The sequence below is a fragment of the Corella eumyota genome, chromosome 6 (genome assembly GCF_963082875.1).
Source record: "Corella eumyota chromosome 6, kaCorEumy4.1, whole genome shotgun sequence".
NCBI lineage: Eukaryota > Metazoa > Chordata > Ascidiacea > Phlebobranchia > Corellidae > Corella > Corella eumyota.
This window is the reverse complement of record NC_137495.1, coordinates 7,891,168-7,913,879: the sequence shown is the minus strand read 5'-3', so window position 1 is coordinate 7,913,879 and position 22,712 is coordinate 7,891,168. Positions and strand designations below refer to the sequence as shown.

The 22,712-nt window shown below is 31.6% G+C and overlaps 1 protein-coding gene across 2 annotated transcripts; it reads right to left on the bottom strand.

Annotated features, from left to right (window-relative positions):
• Positions 1-582: 582 nt before the first annotated feature.
• Positions 583-21,641, bottom strand: LOC145754735 (uncharacterized). 2 transcript variants are annotated; one of them, XM_082570841.1, is made up of 22 exons: positions 21,516-21,641; positions 21,115-21,143; positions 20,863-21,001; positions 19,991-20,102; positions 18,523-19,416; positions 18,059-18,147; positions 16,109-16,262; positions 15,507-15,686; positions 14,973-15,017; positions 14,274-14,363; positions 13,774-13,928; positions 11,397-11,478; positions 10,867-10,985; positions 9,795-9,879; positions 8,819-8,925; positions 7,782-7,891; positions 6,975-7,133; positions 5,782-5,884; positions 4,781-4,886; positions 3,950-4,054; positions 3,666-3,842; positions 583-1,914 (listed from the first exon to the last, which is right to left on the bottom strand). In XM_082570841.1, exons 1-22 carry the CDS (start codon positions 21,587-21,589, stop codon positions 1,810-1,812), a joined length of 3,219 nt encoding a protein of 1,072 aa, XP_082426967.1. In that variant the 5' UTR covers positions 21,590-21,641; the 3' UTR covers positions 583-1,809. The 2 variants fall into 2 exon arrangements, with proteins under 2 accessions (XP_082426967.1, XP_082426968.1); XM_082570842.1 differs by having other exon boundaries at positions 18,661-19,416.
• Positions 21,642-22,712: the final 1,071 nt, after the last annotated feature.

Sequence of the window (22,712 nt, the reverse complement as noted above, 5' to 3'; positions counted from 1 at the left end):
TTATATAAGACAGTTGTTACCTTTTAAGTATTTTTAATTGAGTAAACGTTTTTCGGAGAATGATTTAAAAACATATACTTGTAGCTTACGGCTCTAAAACGAGCTCTTTACCTTTACGATCCTGGTTAAATTTTGTAATACATTTACAACTTGTTTAAATCTATATCTACATACTGCTTCAAGACAGCTAAACCTTTATTCTCTATAAATTAAAACCAGCAGCGTCGTGTAGTGGTAAAAACACTTCCTACACCACACATGAGGTCGTGGGTTCAATCCCCACTTATTTTATGCTGTAGCGCCCTTGAGTAATGCGTTATAAACGGTACAAACTCCTGCTGAGCTAGCACTTACTTAATCAGCAGTATAACTATCGGGCAATTTTAATCTATAACATCCCAAACTGCTAAAGGCAACTCGGGACTTGGTTGGAGTAACTGATGTTACTCTATGATTAAGTCGCACATTCGACTTTTCCACATCGAGGATAAATATATATACGAGCTATTATTATTTGATGATCTTTATAATTAGTTCTTTTACTTTCACGGTCTACTCGAAGTGATTCAAATACGATGTCTGTATAACAATATGATATTGAACAATTAGGAATAAACTTATTAAATTAGAAAAGAGATACCTAGTGACCACAAGTAAAACAGAACATAGCAAAAATAATCACAAACAGCATAGCAAAATTGAAATTTAGATAGAGTTTATGTTTCGTTACGATTATTAAAATTAAACATACCATCACATTTTACAGAAATTTTTGCACCAAACAAAAATTTTTTTCTTCCCAAATAAAAAAGAAATAACATACAAACATAAAGAGTAAACGTTTTTTCGGGACGAATGAACAATCGACAGAAGAAAAATATTCTAAAAAACTAAAAAATAATTTATGAAAAAATAACCCAAATTGATTTGTGCAAGTGTGTTTCAATAGTAAAAATTAATCAAAAAAGTGGTAAAAAAAGTTAGTACAAAGTATCAGTTAAAAAGTACAAATTTATTGAAGAACCCTTTAAAGTTTGTGTAGCGAGTATATTCGTGCAAAAAAAACGTGTTTAATTAAAAAAAAAAGTAAAAAATTTCATTTTCATAGCAAACAATGTGATTAAAAAATATTCTAAAAAAATAGGAGAAATTAAAAATGTAAACCACCCGTAAAATAGAAGAAAAAAATATATGTACAAAGTGATATCTTAAAATAGACAACGTTCATATAATATATTAATTTCAAGTTAAAAATAAAAGCTAGGTTGAATGGGAAAAAAAATGCTATTGAAAAAAAGACTATTTATGTCTAGAGTTTGATCCCCACTGCTCTCTTGCTGTAGCGCACTTGAGTGAAGGGGTATAAACGGTATGAACTCCTGCTGAGCAAACACTTAATCAGCAGCTAAATTATTGGGCAAATATAATCTATAATATCCTTACTACTAAAGGCAACTTGAGACTGGGTCGTACTAAGGGATGTTACTTTATGTTTAGGTCGTGAAATCGAGCTTCCCACATCAAGGATAAATAAATATTGAAAAAAAGAGATATTTTAAAAGAATGATCTTGAAACTAGCAGTAAATGTTGCATCAAAAAGAAAATAAAGGCTTAAGTTAACATATTATATTACTAAAAATAAAACAAAAATTACACAATTAAAGTAAACCGTTGAACTTAGATATAATATACGATATAAGTAACAATTAAATATTAAATTTTAGTAAAATTACAAAATATATATATATTTTTTTTTTTAAATATCGCTTTTTGTTTTGAAAACAAGACTTGTGCAAAAATGTGTTTGTTTACATGCCAGGAGCTAATTGCATGTGGCGACTAGTCGCTTTGGAAAAAGAGAACATTTTCTCAGCTGTAGCGTCTTTGTACTGCATCGCTTTCTTTTTCTTATTCTGTTAGAAAATAAATTAAAAAAACAAGAACTAATAGTACCGGCAGCGTGGTGTAGTGGTAAAAACACTTGACTACGTAAGGTCCTGAGTTCAAACCCCTCTGCTCTCAAGCTGTAGCGCCCTTGAGTAAGGTCATTTCAACAGCAAGGTACGAATTAACGTTTAAAAAACGATTCGCTAAAAATGAAGTCGCATTTTTAGAGCAATTATTAAGTTCAAGTCACAATCTTCGTTTTTTTGTAACACTTGACGAGTTGCGTGGCATTTTTAAAATGTAACGTATTGTTAAACAATCGTTAAGAATTTTTCGCACAAAAACGAAACAATTTTGATTACTTTAAAGCTATGTTATATATTTAAAAAATTGCGCAACAACTAAACGAACTCGGAAGCAAAATTTACGCATTGCCAAACATGGAAACTTTTTGTTATTAAATGCCCTATAGTAACCTACATTTACGCAGGATTATGTTGATGTAATTAAATTAGTCTAAACCGGTTTAAAATAGATCGTAAAAATACACAAATACACACGAAGTTTGAATATTGCCTTAACCTTTTTTGGTTGATTCGCTATTTCTAATATATTTGTAAAAAACGATTCGCTAATTTTAAAAAACGATTCGCTTTTAGCGAATAGCGACCCGTTATTTCGTTCCCTGAACAGTATAAACTTTTGTTAAGCCAATACTTAATCAGCAGCTTAATTATTAAGCAATTATCAACTATAATAACCGAAACTGCCAAAGGCAACTTAGAACTGGGTCGGGGTAACAGATGTTACTCTATGTTTAGGTCATGAAGTCGACCTTCCCACATTAAGGATAAATAAATACAAAAATACCAATTTAGCAGTTACTCATATGTAATAGAGCTTGCTAGACCATACCTATTTTATATATATGTTTAATTTTTAGGTTATTAAACACAAAAAAAAAACATTTATTGTAATAATTAAAAGCCCTCCCTACTAATTTAGTATTTCATTGCACCACAAAATCCAATTTTTTTAGTTTTTTTTTGTATATATACATTTATCCTCGATGTAGGAAGGTCGAATGGGCGATTTAAACATAGAGTAACAACACTTACTCCAACCCAGTCACAAGTTGCCTTTTAGCAGTTTGGGATATTATATAGATTATAATTGCCTGGCAATTATGCTGCTGATTAAGTGGTGGCTTAGCAGGAGTTCATACCGTTTATAGCATCTTACTCAAGGGCACTAAAGCATGGGACCAATGGGGATTGAACCAATGACTTCATAGTGGTGTAGCAACTGTTCTTACCATTACACCACGCTGCTAGTTTATAAATTATATATATAACATTGACAAATATATAAATATCATTTACTTTAGTGTGGTATAGCGATTATATTTAACTGCACACCCTTTCTAAATTAAAATACAAAAAATCTATCACCTTAACTGGCAACGTGACGTAGTGGTAAGAACACTTGCTACACCACACATGAGGTCGTGGGTTCAATCCCTACAGATCTCATGCTGTAGCGCCCTTGAGTAAGGCGCTATAAACGATATGAACTTCTGCTGAGCCAGCACTTAATCAGCAGCATAATTACCGGGCAATTACAATCTATAATATCCCAAACTGCCACAGGCAACTCGAGAATGGGGTGGGGTAACAGTTGTTACTCCATGTTTAGGTCGCACATTCAACCTTCCCACAACAAGGATAAAGATATACACAAAAAAAAAAAAAAATCAAAAAAAAAAATTAAAACCAACCTTTTTTCTTTTTAAGGTCGTCTTCGGTATGGAAGGAAGTTTGGACAATACATTTTCCATTGTCATCATTCCGATACCGGACTGTTTTGCTGTCTGTGGGGCTCCTCCAGTGGCGGTATTTTTGTTAGTAAATTGGGAATTTGTGGGATAACTTCGTGGAGGCAAGGCAGGGGCAGGCTGGGGTAAAAAAATTTCCATCAAAATAGCACAAAAATCACAACAAATAAAAAAATTTAAAATTAAAAAAACAAATCAGACAAATTAGGACGGAAAATTGAACTCACAGCGGAAGAGGAGGAGTTTCCAACCACCTCATATTCATCCTCCTGAATGGGTTCGGGATCATTTAAGGAGAGGTCATCGACTGAGCTTGATTGGGAGGAGTCAGCCTGGAGAAAAAAACATTTAACTAACCCAACTGGTGGTGCAGCGTTTTTTCACAGTTACTTATGCTTAATGTGAAAAAGTCGACTTCACGACCTTAACATAGAGAAACTTCAGTTACCCAGGCCAGTCCCAAGTTGACTTTGGCAGTTTGGGATTTTATAGATTTATATTCGCCTGGTAATTAAAAGCTGTTGACTTAGCTGGAGTTTATACAAGTTATAGCACCTAAATAAAGAGCATTACAGCATAAGAACAGTGGGGATTAAACTCAAGGGCTCATGTAGTTAATTAATGTTTTCTGACAGCTACACCCTGTTGCCAGTCAGAACATGTGTCTTTATTACATGAGATTTAGAGTTGAGATTTAGAGTCCTATTGCTTTCAAAAGGTAACTAATGCAGCATTAAAAACCAATCAGTTGGTAAATTACAGGCAATTAAAATTAAAAACATCTCAAACTGCCAAAGCCAACTCAAAAGTGGGTTAGGATAACTGTTTTTTTGTAAAAAATATTTTTACATTCACTAATGCTAAATTTTTGCCCAAAAAAAAAAATTATAACTATGTATTTTAATAGCACAGGGAATACAGTAAAAATATACAACTTAGTCCATCTGATAATGTAAATAACATACTTATTTTTTAAAGCTATCTACATTTAGTTAACTTGTTTTATTATATAACAAATTTTACAAAAAAAAAATTTTAAATATTTTTTTTTATCTTACCTTAGAAAGTTCATTTCCAATTTCCTCGATTTGACTTTGAACGCTTTCGTAAACCATTTCATTTTGTCGAGTACTTATTATTGATCCTGTCGTCAATCTCAAACTCCTAGATTTTATTTAAAAAATTATTTTAAAATTAAAACCAAGGCTATTTACAGAACATTTACATAAATACAGTAATAGTTAAAGCAGTGGGGATTGAACCCATAACCTCAGGTAGTGAAGCTATCTTAAACAGGCAATAATATTTGCTAGTTTAAGCGTTAATAATTCATCCAGTTTTTAGCTTATGCTATTGTTGTGTTTGTTTATTTTCAGTTTAAATATACTTATTAATTATTTCCGCAATCTTAGTTACAAGCTCAAAATCTTATTTAAATAGAATTCTAAAAATTAAATATAATTTGCAGAAAACAATTATGATAATAAAACACACTTAAACAAAAAACAAAAAACTGAACATTTAAATCGTTACGCAAAGCAAGGGCAAGCAAAAGTGTCGTCACTTACAAGATGAGGATGAAAGAAAATATGCCCTTAACTGTAATGCCTTAAACTAAAGATTTGGCTTAAAAATTAAGGTACCTATTTGGTATACTATTTTTTTTGTTTATATATTATATGTGGTATACTATTATTTTTGTATATATTTATCCTCGATGTCGGAAGGTCAAATGCGCGACCTAAATATAGAGTAACATCAGATACCCCGACCCATTCTCAAGCTGCCTGTGGCAGTTTTGGATATTATAAAGATTATAATTGCCCAGTAATTATGCTGCAGATTAAGTGCTGGCTCAGCAGGAGTTTATACCTTTTATAGCACCTTACTCAAGGGTGCTACAGCATGAGAGCATTGGGGATTGAACCCACAACCTCATGGTGATGTAGCAAGTGTTTTTATCACTACACCACACTGCCTATGAGCACAATTTAACTTTAAAAACACAATTAATAAAGGATAAATATAAATATTAAAAAAAAGTAAAATGCGATCTTACCTTCCTCTTACAAGTAGTTGTTTATGAGCAGCTGTCACCTCTTTGGCATATCCTAATTCACCTTCCAAAGCTAATTTAGCAGCTGATTGGGTTGCATATGTACCTATAACAGAGCAATATAAATGTGCTTGTTATTTCTTATAAAGATATATATATAATTTTTTTGTATATATCTTTATCCTCGATGTGGGAAAGTCGAATGCGCAACCTAAACATAGGGTAACATCAGTTACTACGACTAAGTCTCAAGTTGCCTTTAACAGTTTGGGATATTATAGATTGTAATTGGACAGTAATTATGCTGCTGATTAAGTGTTGGCTCAGCAGCATTTCATTTGTTTATAGTGCATTACTCAAGGGCACTAGAGCGGAGCAGTAGGGATTGAACCCACAACCTTATGTGTGGTGTAGCAAGTATTCTTACCACTACAGCACGCAGCCGGTATATAATAAAGCTTAGTAAAAAATATAAATATTTCTGTCTAGTATAAAGGCCCTTAAATTGATTAAAACTACCGATAGTGGTGCACAGGTAAATTATCGCAAGTGAATAATAGTTAAAAATTGTAACCTTATTACGACAATTAAAATGCAGTTTGCAGGTCGACTATAGACTTGTAAAAAATACAATACACAAAAAAAATGACAAAGGTAATTTAATTTTTCGAAATATGTTATAATAGAACACAAGTTAAAAGCCCACTCTAAAATAGGAATTTTAATTATCATAATACGGTCACAACTCTAAACTTATATCTGCCCGCAATAATTTACACGCACCACAAACGACTCCCTTTTTTATTTTAAAGGCCTATAAATTAGACATGAATATATATTGTGGTGTAGTGGTAAGAACACTTGCTACACCACACATGAGGTCGTGGGTTCAATCCCCACTGTTCTCATGCTGTAGCACCCTTGGGTAAGGCACTATAACTGGTATAAACTCCTGCTGAGCCAGCACTTAATTTGCAGCATAATTACCGGGCAATTATAATCTATATAATATCCAAAACTGCTACAGGCAACTTGAGACTGGGTCGGAGTAACTGATGTTACTTTATGTTTAGGTTGCGTGTTCGACCTTTCCACATCGAGGATAATGATAAATACAAAAATAAAATAAAAATTGTTCACTAAGCTTTATAATGTATTAATAGTATAGCCTATAAATCACTACATAAAAAATATACCTATAACTGCCATGTTCATTTCGGATTCAGCCAGTTCTTTATTTTCGGTTACCGGTCTAACTTGAGTTAAGACTCTCATACAAGTACTACCATCAAGTCCTCTGTATTCTATCTTTAACTGGAAGGGGGCTTCTTTAGGGGGAGCTTTGAATTGGTATTCTAAAAAAGTGGGTTTTATTGTAAATAAATATAATGTTAAAAAATAGTCATCGTTATCATTTTGCATTTCTGATGACAAGAAAAATACACGTAAAAAAGGACTAAAAGTAAAATGTGAAAAAAGGGTTAAAATAGACTGTGAAAAATTTAAGAAAAGACAACATAAATTTAAACTGTATTTTTTAATTGAAGTCCTATGACTTAAAAAAACAGTTTATGTCTATTAAGCGAGGATTTTAATAAAAAAAATTAGCACATTTTGTTTTTAGAAATCCTTTAGCTTTTTAGTAATTTTTTTTTACAACTTATTTATAAGTCAAAAATTAATTTACCATTTTTTTTGTAAGGTTTAATAGAGATTAAACCCATGACCTTATGGTGGTTAATATATTTCAAGTATTTGACATATAGGTCCTTACTTAAGGGCGCTGAAGCATGAAAGCAGTGGGGATTAAACCCATGACCTTATGGTGGTTAATATATTTCAAGTATTTGACATATAGGTCCTTACTTAAGGGCGCTGAAGCATAAAAGCAGTGGGGATTAAACCCATGACCTTATGGTGGTGTAGCAAGTGTTTTTACTACGCTGCCAGTTAAAGTTAAGTTTAGAAATTTTCTTTATATAATTTTATATTAGGATATTTACCCGGATCTTTTTTAATTCCATATCTAAAAGTAACTTCACTGTCATTTGTAATGTTGCCAATAAACTCTTCAATTTCACTAGCAACTGGCCCATCTTGTTTGCTAAAATATCTACAAAATAAAAAACAAATTCTAAATGTATCTATGCAATAACTAATTGGATTTTTGAGCCTAAAGCTATGTTTTTTTTACACTTAGCATATCTGTAAAGAAAGAAGTTATATTACTATATTAAATAGGCTATTCTATTATAGCAATAAATAAATATTTTATTATTATTCCTACTAGATTGTCCTAATACCAACTTATGACGGCAATTTAAAATCTGTTTTTTTTTGTATATATCTTTATCCTCGATGTGGAAAAGTCAAATGTGCAACTTAAACATAGAGTAACATCAGTTACTCCAACCCAGTCTCAAGTTGCCTGTGGCAGTTTGGGATATTATAGATTATAACTGCCTGATAATTATACTGCTGATTAAGTGCTGGCTCAGCAGGAGTTCATACCGTTTATTACTCAAGGGCACTACAGCATGAGATCAGTGGGGATTAAAACCACGACCTCATGTGTGGTGTAGTTTAATATTATTATTAATATGCATTTTCCATGAAAAAACAAATATTTATTTTTCTTACATACATAAAAATATATATAATCACAATTTATGTTTTCTAAATTTTTTTTTAAATTTATTTATCCTTGATGTGGGAAGGACGATCTCATGACCTAAACATAGAATGACAATGGTTACGTCGACCCAGTCTTAAGTTGCCTTTGGCAGTTTGAAATAATATAGATTGTTATTGCAAAAAATTAAGCTGCTGATTAAACACTGGCTCAGCAAAAGTTAATTTATAGCGTTTTTTTTAAGGGCGCAACAGCATTGGAGCAGTTGGGATCGAACCTACAACCTTATGTAGTAAAGCCAAGTGTTTTGGCTAGTACACCACCTAGACATTTAAATGTCTACTTTAGTTATAAACGTAAACCCAAACAAAATTGTACCTAAACTTTTGTTAAAAAGGTAAAACTTACAGTTGTTTATGAGTCACAAGTCCTATCTTAACGTTCGTGGCAAGAACTTTATCAGTCAACATATCTTGAAATTCTGATGATATGTTACTTGCCTCAACAACACTAACCTGCAATTTATTACAAAAATTTATAAATAAAATTTTTATTTTTGTATTTATTTACTATATTGCGTAAAGTTCGACTTCTTGACCTAAACATAGAGTAACATCAGTTACCCTGACCCAGTCTTAAGTTCCTTATTTTGAAATATTATGGTTTAGATTTGCCTGATAACTATAAGCCGGCAGCGCGGTGTAGTAGTAAGAACACTTGCTACACCCACATGAGCTCGTGGGTTCAATCCCCACTAAACTTATTTTGTAGCACCCTTGAGTAAGGCACGCTATAAACGGTACAAATTCCAGCTGAGCCAGCACTTAATCAGCAGCTTAATTATCCGGCAATTATAATCTATAATATTCCAAACTGCCACAGGCAACTCGAGACTGGGTCAGAGTAACTGATGTTTAAGTCACGCATTCGACTTTACCACATCGAGGATAAAAATATATACAAAAAAAAGCTGATCAAGTTTTGACAGAAGTTTATATTGTTTATGGCGCCTTACTCAAAAGTGCTACAGCATGAGAGCAGTGGGTATCAAACTCGGGGCCTTATGTGGTGATGCTTAGTGTTCAGAACACTACACTATGCTGCCGGTTAAGTGGATATACAAACGAAAAAATGTTAACTTTTGTAATTTAGTAGCACAAAAATATCATAAACATTTTTGAAATTGCAGTTTTTGTATTTTTAAAAAGCAAAAAATTTTTTAAAGAAGTGTGTGTTAAAACTAATACAAAAAACACTGTTATGCAGTTATAAGAATTTTAAATAGAAATATTTTAAATTTTTTTTTCGATTCTTATTACAAACAAAACCACTTTCCTTATGATAGAAAAAAGCAAACAAACTTGAGTTTAAATATTGACATTACCTTTCCTGCTGTCTTATTGGCCACTTTTCCCAGTTCAACCAGTCTGCAATCTGTTCCTGATATGCTCATAATTGAAACAATAACTCTGTAACAAAAATTTATTAATTATGGAAAATTTTTAACAGCATTGTGGTGAAGTAGTCAGAACACTTGGTTTCACTACATAAGGTCCTGAGTTCGATTCCCACTACTCTCATGCTGTAGTGCCCTTAAGTAAGGCACTATAAACAGTATAATCTCCTGATAAGCCAACACCTAATCGGCAGGTTAATTATTAGGCATTTTTTTTGTATATATCTTTATCCTCGATGTGGGAAAGTCAAATGCGCGACTTAAACATAGAGTAACATTAGTTACTTCGACCCAGTCTCGAGTTGCCTGTGGCAGTTTGGGATATTATAGATTTTAATTGCCCAAAAATTATGCTGCTGATTATAAGTGCTGGCTCAGCAGGAGTTCATACCGTTTAGAGCACCTCACTCAAGGGCACTACAGCATGACAGCAGTGGGGATTGAACCCACGACCTCATGTGTGGTGGAGCAAGTGTTCTTACCACTACACCACGCTGCCGGTTTTTATAATCTATAATATTTCAAGCTGCCAAACAAAACTCAAAACTGGGTCGGGGTAACTAATATTAATCTATGTTTAAGTCATAAAGTCCACCTCAAGGATATAAAAACACTAAAAAAAATTTTAAGATTGGGTCAAAGTAATTAATATAACTTTATGATCAAGGTGTAAAGATCGCCTTTCAATATCAAAAGTAAAAACGTTGTCTTGATTTTTTTAAATTTATGTGTTGTTAAATAAATCAACATCATAAAATAATCATAAAATAACTTTCTTTACGATTTAAGGTTTACATTACAAAATTATTATGAGTTTTATGGCAATAAAAACATTACCTACAGACTACGTAACATTGTCAGTAATAAAAAAAAAACTTAAGACTTAAATGCATTAACGACGCTATATTTAATTTTTTACGCCAATTTATGATATAAAAATGTTTAGATTTTTAACATTTATAAAAAAACATTAAAAAAGTTGTAAAAATGATATAAATACCCATGTTGTGCTGCCAGCTGGGAGGTTTGATCATAAAAATGATGACATACTTGATAATCGTCTTCCAACTCCAAACTACCTATACCAACATTAGCCCTACCATCTGTACATACTATCACCTAAAAAAAAACAATAATAAAACTGTGTTTTTAAATTTATATATATATTTTTTTCTATGTTTATTTATCCTTGATGTGAAAGGGTTGACTTGACGACCTTAACATAGAAAAACATCAGTTACCCCAACTCATGTCTCGAGTTACCTTTGACAGTTTGAGATATTATAAATTTTATTTGCCCGATAATTGAACTGCTGATTAAGTATTGACTCAGCAGGAGTTTATACCGTTTATATTGCCTTACTCAAGAGTGCTACAGCATGAGAACAGCGAGGACTGAATCCATGACCTCATGTAGTAAAGCCAAGTGTTCTGCCCACTACATAACCCTGCCGGTAAATAAAATATTGTCCAGTAATTCAAAAGTATATGTAAATACAGTTGGGACTAAGAAAATGCTTAAAATAATACCTGAGACCCTGGTCTTTGTGAGGCAAGTGCAGTGGATAGAAGTAAAGCTGGACCCAGAGCTGTCCCCCCCTTTTCCTTTAACCTAATAGAATAAAAAAATATATCTTATTTAGGTGAAAGTCTAAAAATGTTTTTTAAATATTGAATTAAAAACACTGGCAGCATGGTGTAGTGGTCGGAACACTTGCTACACTACATGAGGTCCTAGGTTTGATCTCCAGTAATTTCATCCTTTAGCGCCCTTGGGTAAGGCGCTATAAACGGTATAAAATCCTGCTGACAAAGCAGCTAATTAGCTGCTTAATTATCAGGCAATTATAATCTATAATTTCCCAAACTGTCACAGGCAACTTCAGACTAGGTCAAGGTAACTGTTGTTACTCTATGTTAAGATTGCGCATTCGACGATTTCGCATTGTGGATAAAGAGTTTTAAAAAAATTAACATAACAAAAAATTAGATAATTAATTTTTTTTTTCTTTTCATACCGTTTATAGAGTCTTACTCAAGGGCGTTACAGCAAGAGATCAGTGGGGATTAAACCCATGACCTTATGTGTGGTGTAGCAACTGTTCCTACCACTGCAACACGCTGTCGGTGCAATTTACAGAAAAGGGTATGTAGGTAAGTTAATTACTTTGTGGTCTACTCATGCATAAAACCAGGGTACGAATTAACGTTTAAAAAACGATTCGCTAAAAATCAGGTTGAATTTTTAGAGCAATTATTAGGTTCAAGTCATAATCTTCGTTTTTTTGTAACACTTGACGCGTTGCGTGGCATTTTTAAAACGTAACGTATTGTTAAACAATGGTTAAGAATATTTTGCACGAAAAACAAGACATTTTTAATTCTTTTAAGGCTGTGTTATGCATTTAAAAAATTGCGCAACAACTGAACGACCTCGGTAGCGAAATTTACGCATTGCCAAAACATGGAAAGTTTTTGTTATTAAATGCCTTATAGTAACCTACATTTACTCATGATTATGATGATGTAATTAAATTAGTGTGAAACCGGTGTAAAATAGATCGTAAAAATATACACGAGAGTTTTATCACTGCCTGAACCTTTTTTGGTTGATTCGCTAATTCGAATATATTTGTAAAAAAACGATTCGCTAATTTTAAAAAACGATTCGCTTTTAGCGAATAGCGACCCGTTATTTCGTTCCCTGAAAACCATTAAAAAACAACACAGCTATAAAAAAAACACAACTTAATGATTTTACAGTTAGTTTAATTATTTATATTCACTACAATCGTTTTATGGTGGTTGAAAATTTCGCAAATTAAACTGCTAGTGCTAATTTTAAATTAAATGACAAATTACAGGGTCAAATCTTAAAAAAAAAAAATTATGGCAATTCTATTAAAACAAATTTTTAACCATTGTCGTTTTCTGCTAAACACATTTGGCGCTGTTCCCCAAAAATTTACCCTACCATAAAAAAAATAATTTTAACAAATTGCAAAAAAAAAATTAAAAAAATTAAGTAAGGCAACATTAAAAAATTCGATTTGTAATTTTTAAATTATTTCTGTTACGAATATTCTAAAACAATAATGATGAAAGCTAAGTAGAAGTATATATATCAAACCATAGCGTGTTACTATTCCCCCTTAGTTGTAAATAGGGTATAATAACACATATCTTTTGTTGTTGTCAAAACAGAAAAAAATGCTTTGTCATGATCTTTAACAAAGTGAAAATTATCTTATTCACGCTTATAAATTACCCCCAAAAATGTATAAAGTATTTAAAAAAGAAAACCTATAATAAAAGCTTACAATTTTTAGAAACTAACTGATGCAAATAGGTTTTATATTACCTAACTTAGTTTACACCCATGACAACAAAGTTATACTACTTTAAATAAGTCCTAGCACAAAACAGGATGTAAAGATTATTGAAACAGAAAATTTAAAATTAAGGGCACTTAGTCATTGCTTATCCAATAATAGAATTAATCTTTTTAATCTACTAAAAATTAATTCCTAATAATTATTAAACAATTTTTTTTTGTATATATCTTTATCCTCGATGTGGGAAAGTCGAATGCGAGACTTAAACATACAGTAACATCAGTTACTCGGACCCAGTCTCGAGTTGCCTGTGGCAGTTTGGGATATTATAGATTATAATTGCCCGATAATTATGCTGCTGATTAAGTGCTGGCTCAGCAGGAGTTCGTACCGTTTATAGTGCCTTACTCAAGGGCACTACAACGTGAGCTCAGTGGGGATTGAACCCAAAAAAAAAAAGCTATCGCTTGTAAAAATATTAACAGAAACAGCATAAAACTACTGTTAACCCTATTAAAAGACATTAACAAAACACATTTATTATTGTATTAATTTGAATTTATTTGACTAACCCTGCAATTGTTTTATGTAGCTGGGCCCTCGTATTAGATATAACACCCGGAAGGGGAATGTTACGACCAATTGAGCTAACATAATCGTAATCGAACAATTCCATGTCTCCGAGTGAAAAATACTGCGTTGGTGAACCATCTCCTAATAGTTCCACCTTTCAACCAAAATTTTTAATTTTTCAATTTTTCAAATTTTTTTTTTTTAATTTTAACATTTTATACTTATTTTAAAAAATTGCAAATCAGTTAGGGTTATAAAAAATTATACCTTTAAAATTTAAAATGAACTTTTTCTATTTGACAAAGATTTTAAATTCCAACTTCCATTTATTCCTTATTTAATTTGTAATTTGAAAACAAAAGTCACATGCTAACAGTTTATATTATTTGTTTTTGTGCCATTGTTAAAGCCAGTCAATAAGACCGCCCCATGCTTAGGGATTTGACAACTGTGCTCTATATATATATGTAAACTACAGACGCAAAAAAATTACACTTACATTGTTACCAAAGGTAATAAGAGCCACCCTGCAATAAGGACGTGTCACTTCCAACTTACGTATTTGATCAGATATCGCCTGCTGTACCCTCTAAAATTAAAATAAAGTAACTATAAATTAAAATAAAGTAAACTATTCCTCAAATATTTGTTAAAATAACTTATTGCTTCGGTAATGATATTTAAGGAAAAAATGTCAGTCGTTGAAGTTTTAAAAAAAATATACAGGATACAAAGTAACGCTTAAAAATTAAAAAAATTGCGCAACTACTCAACTGGAGCGAAATGTATGCATTGCTAAAACATAGAAAGTTATTGTTATTAAATGCCCTATAGTAACCTACACTTACACAGGATTATAGTGTAAAACCGGTTTAAAATAGATCGTAAAAATACACAAATACACACGAAAGTTTTATTATTGCCTGAACCTTTTTTGGTTGATTTGATTATTTCTAATATATTTGTAAAAAACGATTCGCTGATTTTAATAAACGATTCGCTTTTAGCGAATAGCGACCCATTATTTGTTCCCTGATATACATATACTTAAAATATTTTGGTATTATTATGTCATTGTGTAAGCCATATTTACAAATACTAATAAATTATATATACAGGAATATTTAAGTAAAGAGATAATGGCAAATATATACAGTTAAAATTTAAATGAATATGTTAGAATATACGAATAACTGACCTGCAATCTTGAAATAAAAATTGTGTTTTGACCTTGATTTTCAACCTTTAAAATAAAATTAAAAGTTATAATATAAAACAAAGTTAATTTTTAAGTAAGGTTAGCATTGTAGTATATTTATTAAGTAGTTTCATTTCACTTTCGTTTTGCCTTGTTTATTTGTATACCTTATATTATATATTCAATCAAAATTACAAAAAAAAAATGAATTCAAATGTAAGTTTTTTTCAATTTTTTTGTAAATTTTTATGTAAGATGGGTGTGCATTTTTTTTTGTATATATCTCTAATGTGGGAAGGTAGAATGCGCTACCTAAACATAGAGTAACATCAGTTACTCCAACCCAGTCTCTGACTCAAGGGCGCTACAGCATGAGAGCAGTGGAAATTGAACCCTACAACCTCATGGTTGTGTAGCAAGTGTTCTTACCACTACACCACGTTGCCGGACCTTTTTTTTTGCTCAATGTCCGGTGCTATGACCAATATACCAGACTTCTAAACAACAAAACTGTAAACAATATTATTTATTTACCTTAGATGTCACGCACATACTGCCAGAAGTGTCAATACAAAAAACAAGCAAAAAATCTTCAACAAAAGTACGATTTATAGCTGGCTGTAAAATATATGTTACATCTTTGGCAGAATTCGCCGGAATTTTCGATATTCCGACACTCTTGTTTGCTGCTCCGCAGAATTTACAAACCCAGCGCTGCCATTGAAAAAAAAATTTGAATTAATTAAAACTTCTGCTTAAATTGGCCCAGCATTTTTTTATCCTTGATGCGGAAAGATCAACTTTATAACCTAAACGTAGAGTAACATCGGTTACCCCAACCCAGTTTCGAGTTGCCTTTGGTAGTTTCGAATAATTTAAATTATAATTGCCCGGTAATTATGCTGCTGATTAGTTTTTGGTCAAGCAGAAATTTATACCATTTATAGCACCTTACTTAAGGGTGCTTCAACATGAGAACAGTGGGAATCAAACGCAGTACCCCATGTAGTGAAGTCAAGTATTCTTACTACTACATCAGACTACTGGTTGCCGCTTTTTTAAAACAAAACATCAACCTCGAAAATTTTCACACAAACAAAACTTTGTATTTTTTTAATAAAAAAATTTGGAAATACCACTGTCATGTTGTTGGTCACTCCCTTGCAGGTTGAACATAATTCTGGCTGGACATCGCAGAAGTAACTGGACTGGTTTTGTTTTACAATGCTCAATTGAATCGAAACAATATTTGTATCAGCGGTTGAGTAAACTGACTCCTGTGAATTTGACCTATCAAAAAAAAAAGTTGAAACACTGAATAAAAAACTGGTTTTGTTTAAAACATTTATTAAAAGCGATTAATCATTTTTTCGTCAATATTGTAACTATGTGTGCACTTTTTAAAATGTAGTAGTTTTCACAGTAAAAGCCTGATGTAGTAGTCAGAACACTCGCTACACTACATGAGGTCGTAAATCAATCCCTAGCACCCTTGTTTAAGGCGCCATAAAAGGTATGAACTTCCGCTGAGCCACCACTTAATCAGCAGCTTAAATTATATTTCAATCAATAATATCCAAAACTGCCAAAAGCAACTCGAGATGAGTCAAGATTACAGTTGTTACTCTATGTTTAGGTTGTGAAGTCGACCTTCCCACATCATGGATAAATATATATACAAAAAACATAGATAAATTTACATATATATATGAAAAAAAAATATTTTGGTAATAATAAAAATATATGGTGCAACTACTTTTTTTCTAATATTATATGAATTAATTTAAAGTGTATCTAACCAATACTTCAAGACAGCTGCAAAAGTTGATCAAACAGAAACTAAACTATAAACAAAGGGAAAGCCCGGCTATATAAACTTTTGTCCCTTCTTTAAGTAATAAACCAACAAACCACTTTTCAGAAACAAATAAACAGTTTCTTATTAAATTTATAAGTTACATAGATTACTTCAGTAGTTATTTACCAAAACATGTTATTCTAAAAATAGTGAACCTGACATTATTAATGTTAAGAGCCTACCAATAATACAATAAAATTGGCTTAACACTAGTGCTAAAGTTAATATGTACTGCTAGCAATGGGCATCAATCCAAAAAAAATTTGACATAAAATTAGGGGTGCCAAAACTAGTAAAATGGATTTAAAGTGCTCATATTAGGTTCAACTTGACTCTTAAAGCATTTATTATCGTGAAATTTTTTCAGATCGCGAATATAAGTTACAATTTTTATGCCAAAAATGCAACATTTTGCGAATATTCTATGGATGCCACATATATTCGACACTTATTTAAATTATAATTTGGTGGGCGTGCAACTTCTGTACGCCGAGAATAGGCACCAGTGCTGCTACGTGCACATGTTCTCTAAAAGTCACCACTGAATTTATTTATATCATTATTTTTTGTTTTAGGCGCGCAAAGCAAAGAGAAAAATATTTACACTGTAAACTAGGGATGGGCCAATCGAATCCGAGTCCGAGTACTCGGCCCGAGTATTAAGCATATTTTAATACTCGTGCTCGTCGAGCATTTTTTAGTACTCGGACGCCGAGTAATAATTTGTCATTTAAGATCGTATACGATTTACTAAACATAAAAAAACACGAGGTTTGCCTTTTTCTAATAATTTATAATCTACTCTCAATTGTATTACGTTTTCTAAGCAACAATTGCGCAACTAATACACTTTTTACTACACTTTTTTTACTAAATTTTACGCATAATAAATTTGAGACTTAAACATTTTTGTTTGGACTTAAAATGATATTGCTATCAGCGGTAAGTAGTTTTGCCAACATTAAACCTTTTATAATCCATAAGTACGTGTTTTTTGGCAAATTTTGCAGTTTGAAAATTATTCGGGAAAGATTCTCGTGAACAGTTATATACGTTTAAATGACGTCATAACCGAGTACTCGGACTCGGTCGAGTATCGCGACAAAATACTCGGGCTCGTCGAATCCGAGTAATTTGGATTTCAGCCCATCCCTACTGTAAACAAAATTCGTGACTTGGCAAACATCTTAGTTATTCTGTTGTTTGTATTGTTTCAAGGACAACTAACCTTTTAAGGAGCGGTTTTCGACCGACAATGTCTCTTCTTATCATGCTTTCGGACAGATGCGGTGCCGATGGTTTTAAAAGGGTTGGTGCCTGCAACAGCCAAAAAGAAAAATAGGCAAGTCATATTTAAGATAAGTTTAATTTTATTTAATTTTTTAAATATTTACCAAAAAGTATTAATTAAAAAATCTTGAAATATACAAAGATGATAAAATAAAAACTCAAAATTTAATTAAAAAGTTGCGTATTTTAAGAACGGTTCAAGTCAAGTCATGCACGTATTTAGTTTTAGTAATAACAATCGACTTAATTTGACCCAAAACTTTTATCGTAAATTTAAAAAAATTAATAACACACTATTAAATAAAAACTAATTTAATTTAATTAATACACAGCCAAAGTATATGAGTGACATGCTTTAATACTACAGAAATTGTAAATTAGTGAGATTAATAAAACACATACCATAGTTACATCATCAGTGTTAATATTACCGTCACTCAAAACACGCTGGGAATTAGGGTTAGAATTATCAGAGTGCTGTCGCTCGCTGTCAATTAAAGACTGCAACTGCTTGCGCAGAAATTCTGCGTCTTTTCTTACCATGGTGTGGGTTAAACTGGGCGCGGTCGGATTTAGACTTTGTCGGGGTATGTCATCACTAAATAAACTGAGTGATTCGCTGTCGGTGGGCAAAGTGGGGTACAACTGATTGGAAGACGCATTGATTTGTATGTTATTGTTTGGGTCATTTTCATGAACTTTAGAAATTTTCTGTTGTTGAATATTTGGTTTGTAATCGATAGAGTCCCATGCTGCATCAGGGGCTTCGTATTCAACCGAGAATGGGTTTGTTTTACTTAAATCAGATTCCTGAGACAGAACTGGAACGACAGGATAGGGTGAACAGTTTTGTTTGGTTGAATGAATAGGGTGAACAGTTTTGTTTGGTTGAATGTGATAAACATTTTGTATTGTCTTTCTCACACTTTCCAAATATTCTAAATCTGGCAAGCTGTTTGTGCTGGTTTTGGATGAAAAAGATGACTGGTCTTCCGATGATTGACTCTTGAGGGTCCTCCTTCTTGGCACAGAAGGAGGAGGAGCTAGGGCAGGGATGACGTTGTCCATAGAAATTGCTCTTTTCGACATTTTAGGTTTTAGTTGTTTAGCAGGCGGAGCCTTAACTGGGGTTAAAATTGTGCCAACGTCGCTTGGGTAATTATTAATAAGATCCCGAGATGGAATCGGGGGAGGAGTATCTTCTTTAGAAGTAATTTCCAAGTATTCTTCCGTTTCTGTCTCTGTCGTTTGCAACTCCTGCCCATTCTTGATTTGTGCATCGCGTTTTTTCAAAGCCTAATACAAAAAAATAGAAAAAGAAGGCTCTAAGTGTCTATAAATAGCAAAACGGTGGCACTACAGTTTTAAAACAGATAAATTTAAGTGGCATTTAAATTTTTAGGATAAAGCAGAAATATAGATAAAATCTAAATGAGATTGGTGACCATGCCATTATATAATTTATATATAAATTATTTTTGTAAGCATTAACATTTATGATATGTTTTAAATTAACAATCTGATTTTGTCTTTTTTTTATTATTGTAATGTTTATTATAAATTTAATATTACTTTTATCAATCTGCATATTAAAAATAGCAAACTCAAAATTCGACAAAGCAAGTTAATAACAAAAATTTTTATGTAAATGTATATAAGGTGCTATAAGCAGTACGAACTCCTGTTGAGCCAGCACTTAATCAGCAGCATAATTATCAAGCAATTATAATCTATAATATCCCAAACTGCCAATGGCAACTCAAGACTGGGTCGGAGTAACTGATGTTACTCTATGTTTTAGTCGCGCATTGGACTTTCCAACATCGAGGATAAAGATATACAAAATAAATAAAAAAATAAAATATTTTACTTCTCTTAATTTGTCTGATAAGGAAGCCTTATTTTTGTACATTGTCGGTTTAGAAAAAACTTCTGGTCCAAGTGCTTTTCCTTCAACAGGAACTTCCGAGTAAAACCCATTGCTAAGACAATAAAAATGCAAATTTAGAGAAGAAAAAAAAATGGTGTGTATTAATAGGCTATATATAATGAACACAATGGAAAGCATTGATTAAACAGATTTAAAGAATGACATAGATTTTTTTTTTTTTTTTATTATTTTGGTTTTTCGCACATTGATAAAAGTAAATAATAAATACGATATACAATTAATATTACAACAATGCGACAGGAAAAAATGACAAAATCAATTTAATGATTTAAAACATGCCAAAAGTATTAATGTTTACATAAAGATTTTAATTATTTTATGGCATGGTCACCAAACCCAGAAATTTAAATATATATTTTAAATAAGTTTCACTTTCATTGGATAGATTTATTTATACAATTTCATACTTTTTTTACATTCATAAATGCTTTATAAGATAGGATCGACTTTACAACCTAAACATAGAGTAACAACAGTTACCCTGACCCAGTCTTAAGTTGCCTTTAGCAGTTTGAAATTTTATTGATTATAACTGCCCAATAATTATAAGCTGTTGATTAAGTGTTGGCTCAACAGGAGCCCATACCAGTTATAACGGCTTACTTGAAGGCGCTACAGCATCAGGAAGAATCAAACCCAAGGCCTCATGTAGTAAAGCCAAGAGTTCTGGCCACTACATTATGCTGCTGGTCTTAGATCCCATTTAATCCTGTTTTTTTTTGTAAGTTACCCAAAAGGATAGCAATAATAAAAAATTATTAAAACCCAAATAATAATGTATGTATATATACTTGTTCTCTAATGGTACTTCGTCATAAACAAAACTGTCGGTTTTAACTTTTGATTTTCCTTTAACCTCGATTGCCTCATAAATTGGATCCAAATTCCCATTCCCGTTTTGTTCAATTGTTTCATTCTGTTTTACTTTTTCTGTAATATTAAGTGTTGCAGTTATTATTATGTTATGTCAAAGCATATATTTTTAAATTGGAATTGGTTAAACATAGATTAATAAAATTTAAAAAAAATTGATAATAAGTTACCTTGTTCATTCAAACTACCCTTTGGTACACTGTAAAATAAAACACATTTATTTAAAACAAGTGTTTTCATACATAGGATAGACTTAGTAAAATAGTAAGATTTCGCTGACAAATTTAAAATTATTAAACTTTTTGTTACGAAAAAATAAACAACAAATATATAAAAAAGTGATAATAGATAAATCAATATTTAACATAACACTGCTTTATATAAAATATAAAGCCAGCAGCATGATGGGGTGGTTATAACACTTGACTTCACTACATGAGGTCTTGGGTTCGATCCCCACTGCTCTTCCATTGTAATGCCCTGATATTAACTTATGTTACTTTATGTTTGGTCGGGAAATCAACCTTTAAACATTGAGGATAAATAAATAATAAAAAAATGTATTAAATACCTTGAATAATAAACATCGTCGTCTACGTTTTCCGCTGCAGATTCAGCATAAACGTGGCTTGAACCAAAATCCATGCAAATATATCTAATAATAAACCTATATACACATGTAAACACTATTCACAATCTGTTGAGCAATTCGTAAATCACAAAGTTGGTCATTTTATACATGAACAAATTATAGGATAAATCTTGCTGATTTGTTTTATGTTTTGAGGATATTGTAGCTGATTTTGGATAAATCCACATAAGCTAACCTTTAATTTTATAAACAAACAGTTTTTGATGTTGATTTGAAATTGTTATTTATTTGCTGTCAAGCTTTGGCGTATTTTTCCTCCCTATTTTAACAATAAGTTCCAATGCTTTTAACTATAACTTGTTTATCGAATTTGCGGGTTATTTAACAACTCTATTTTTCCAATTATTTTTCCAACGATTCATTTTTGCTTTTTATTAAGTGCAAATGTTCGTTTTAAAAACAGTTAGGCAATTTCGTTTTAACGGATGCCACTTAATAAACATGGATTTAGACATTACTTAAATTCAGAGTTTATTTCCGTAAGATTTAGCCAGAATTTTATATTCTTGTATCAACTAACCACTAAAGAATGTTTTTAATAACTAAAATTAATAATTCGCTACAATATAACAAAGCAATCTAATTAAGTAAACCTATAAGCTACGCTACGTTCTATATATAATTAAGCAGAATAGTACATTTGTCATACACATGTGACTAATTACGTTAACTAGGCCTCAAGCTTTGCCAGTTAACACAAACGGTCCACGAGCCAAAAGAGCATTTAAAAGTGATATCATCTTATTATCACGTTATCAAAACAATACATTTAAAAAAGAGAACCAAAAAAGAGAAAATAGGAAAAAGTTTCAGCTGAGCTAAATTTGAAACATTTTTTGTCCTCCTTGCGGTTTTGTTTATTATAAATACGTTTTAAATTTAAAATATAGTAAAGCTTGTTTATGCGTTTTCAAATGTTTTACATTTAAGTGGGTTCTCAATATTCATTTTTAGGTAGGCGTACATGTTGACAAATGTTAGCGCAACCCGAAAGCAATTTGTAATACTTTAAATAAGGCAATAATTACATATATATATATATATATATATATTTTATACCTGGTTATATGTTAATAGCTATGTTATTATAAGCTTAGTTAACTTAAAAAACCTAAC

What these genes read in the sequence shown, in the direction of transcription:
- LOC145754735 (XM_082570841.1), bottom strand. Translation starts at nt 21,589, where the DNA reads ATGGATTTTGGTTCAAGCCACGTTTATGCTGAATCTGCAGCGGAAAAC. An exon ending in GACGATGTTTATTATTCAAG is followed by an intron (nt 21,144 to 21,515) that starts GTATTTAATACA and finishes TTTATTTTACAG; the next exon opens with TGTACCAAAGGGTAGTTTGA. An exon ending in TTGGAAATGAACTTTCTAAG is followed by an intron (nt 4,055 to 4,780) that starts GTAAGATAAAAA and finishes TTTTTTCTCCAG; the next exon opens with GCTGACTCCTCCCAATCAAG.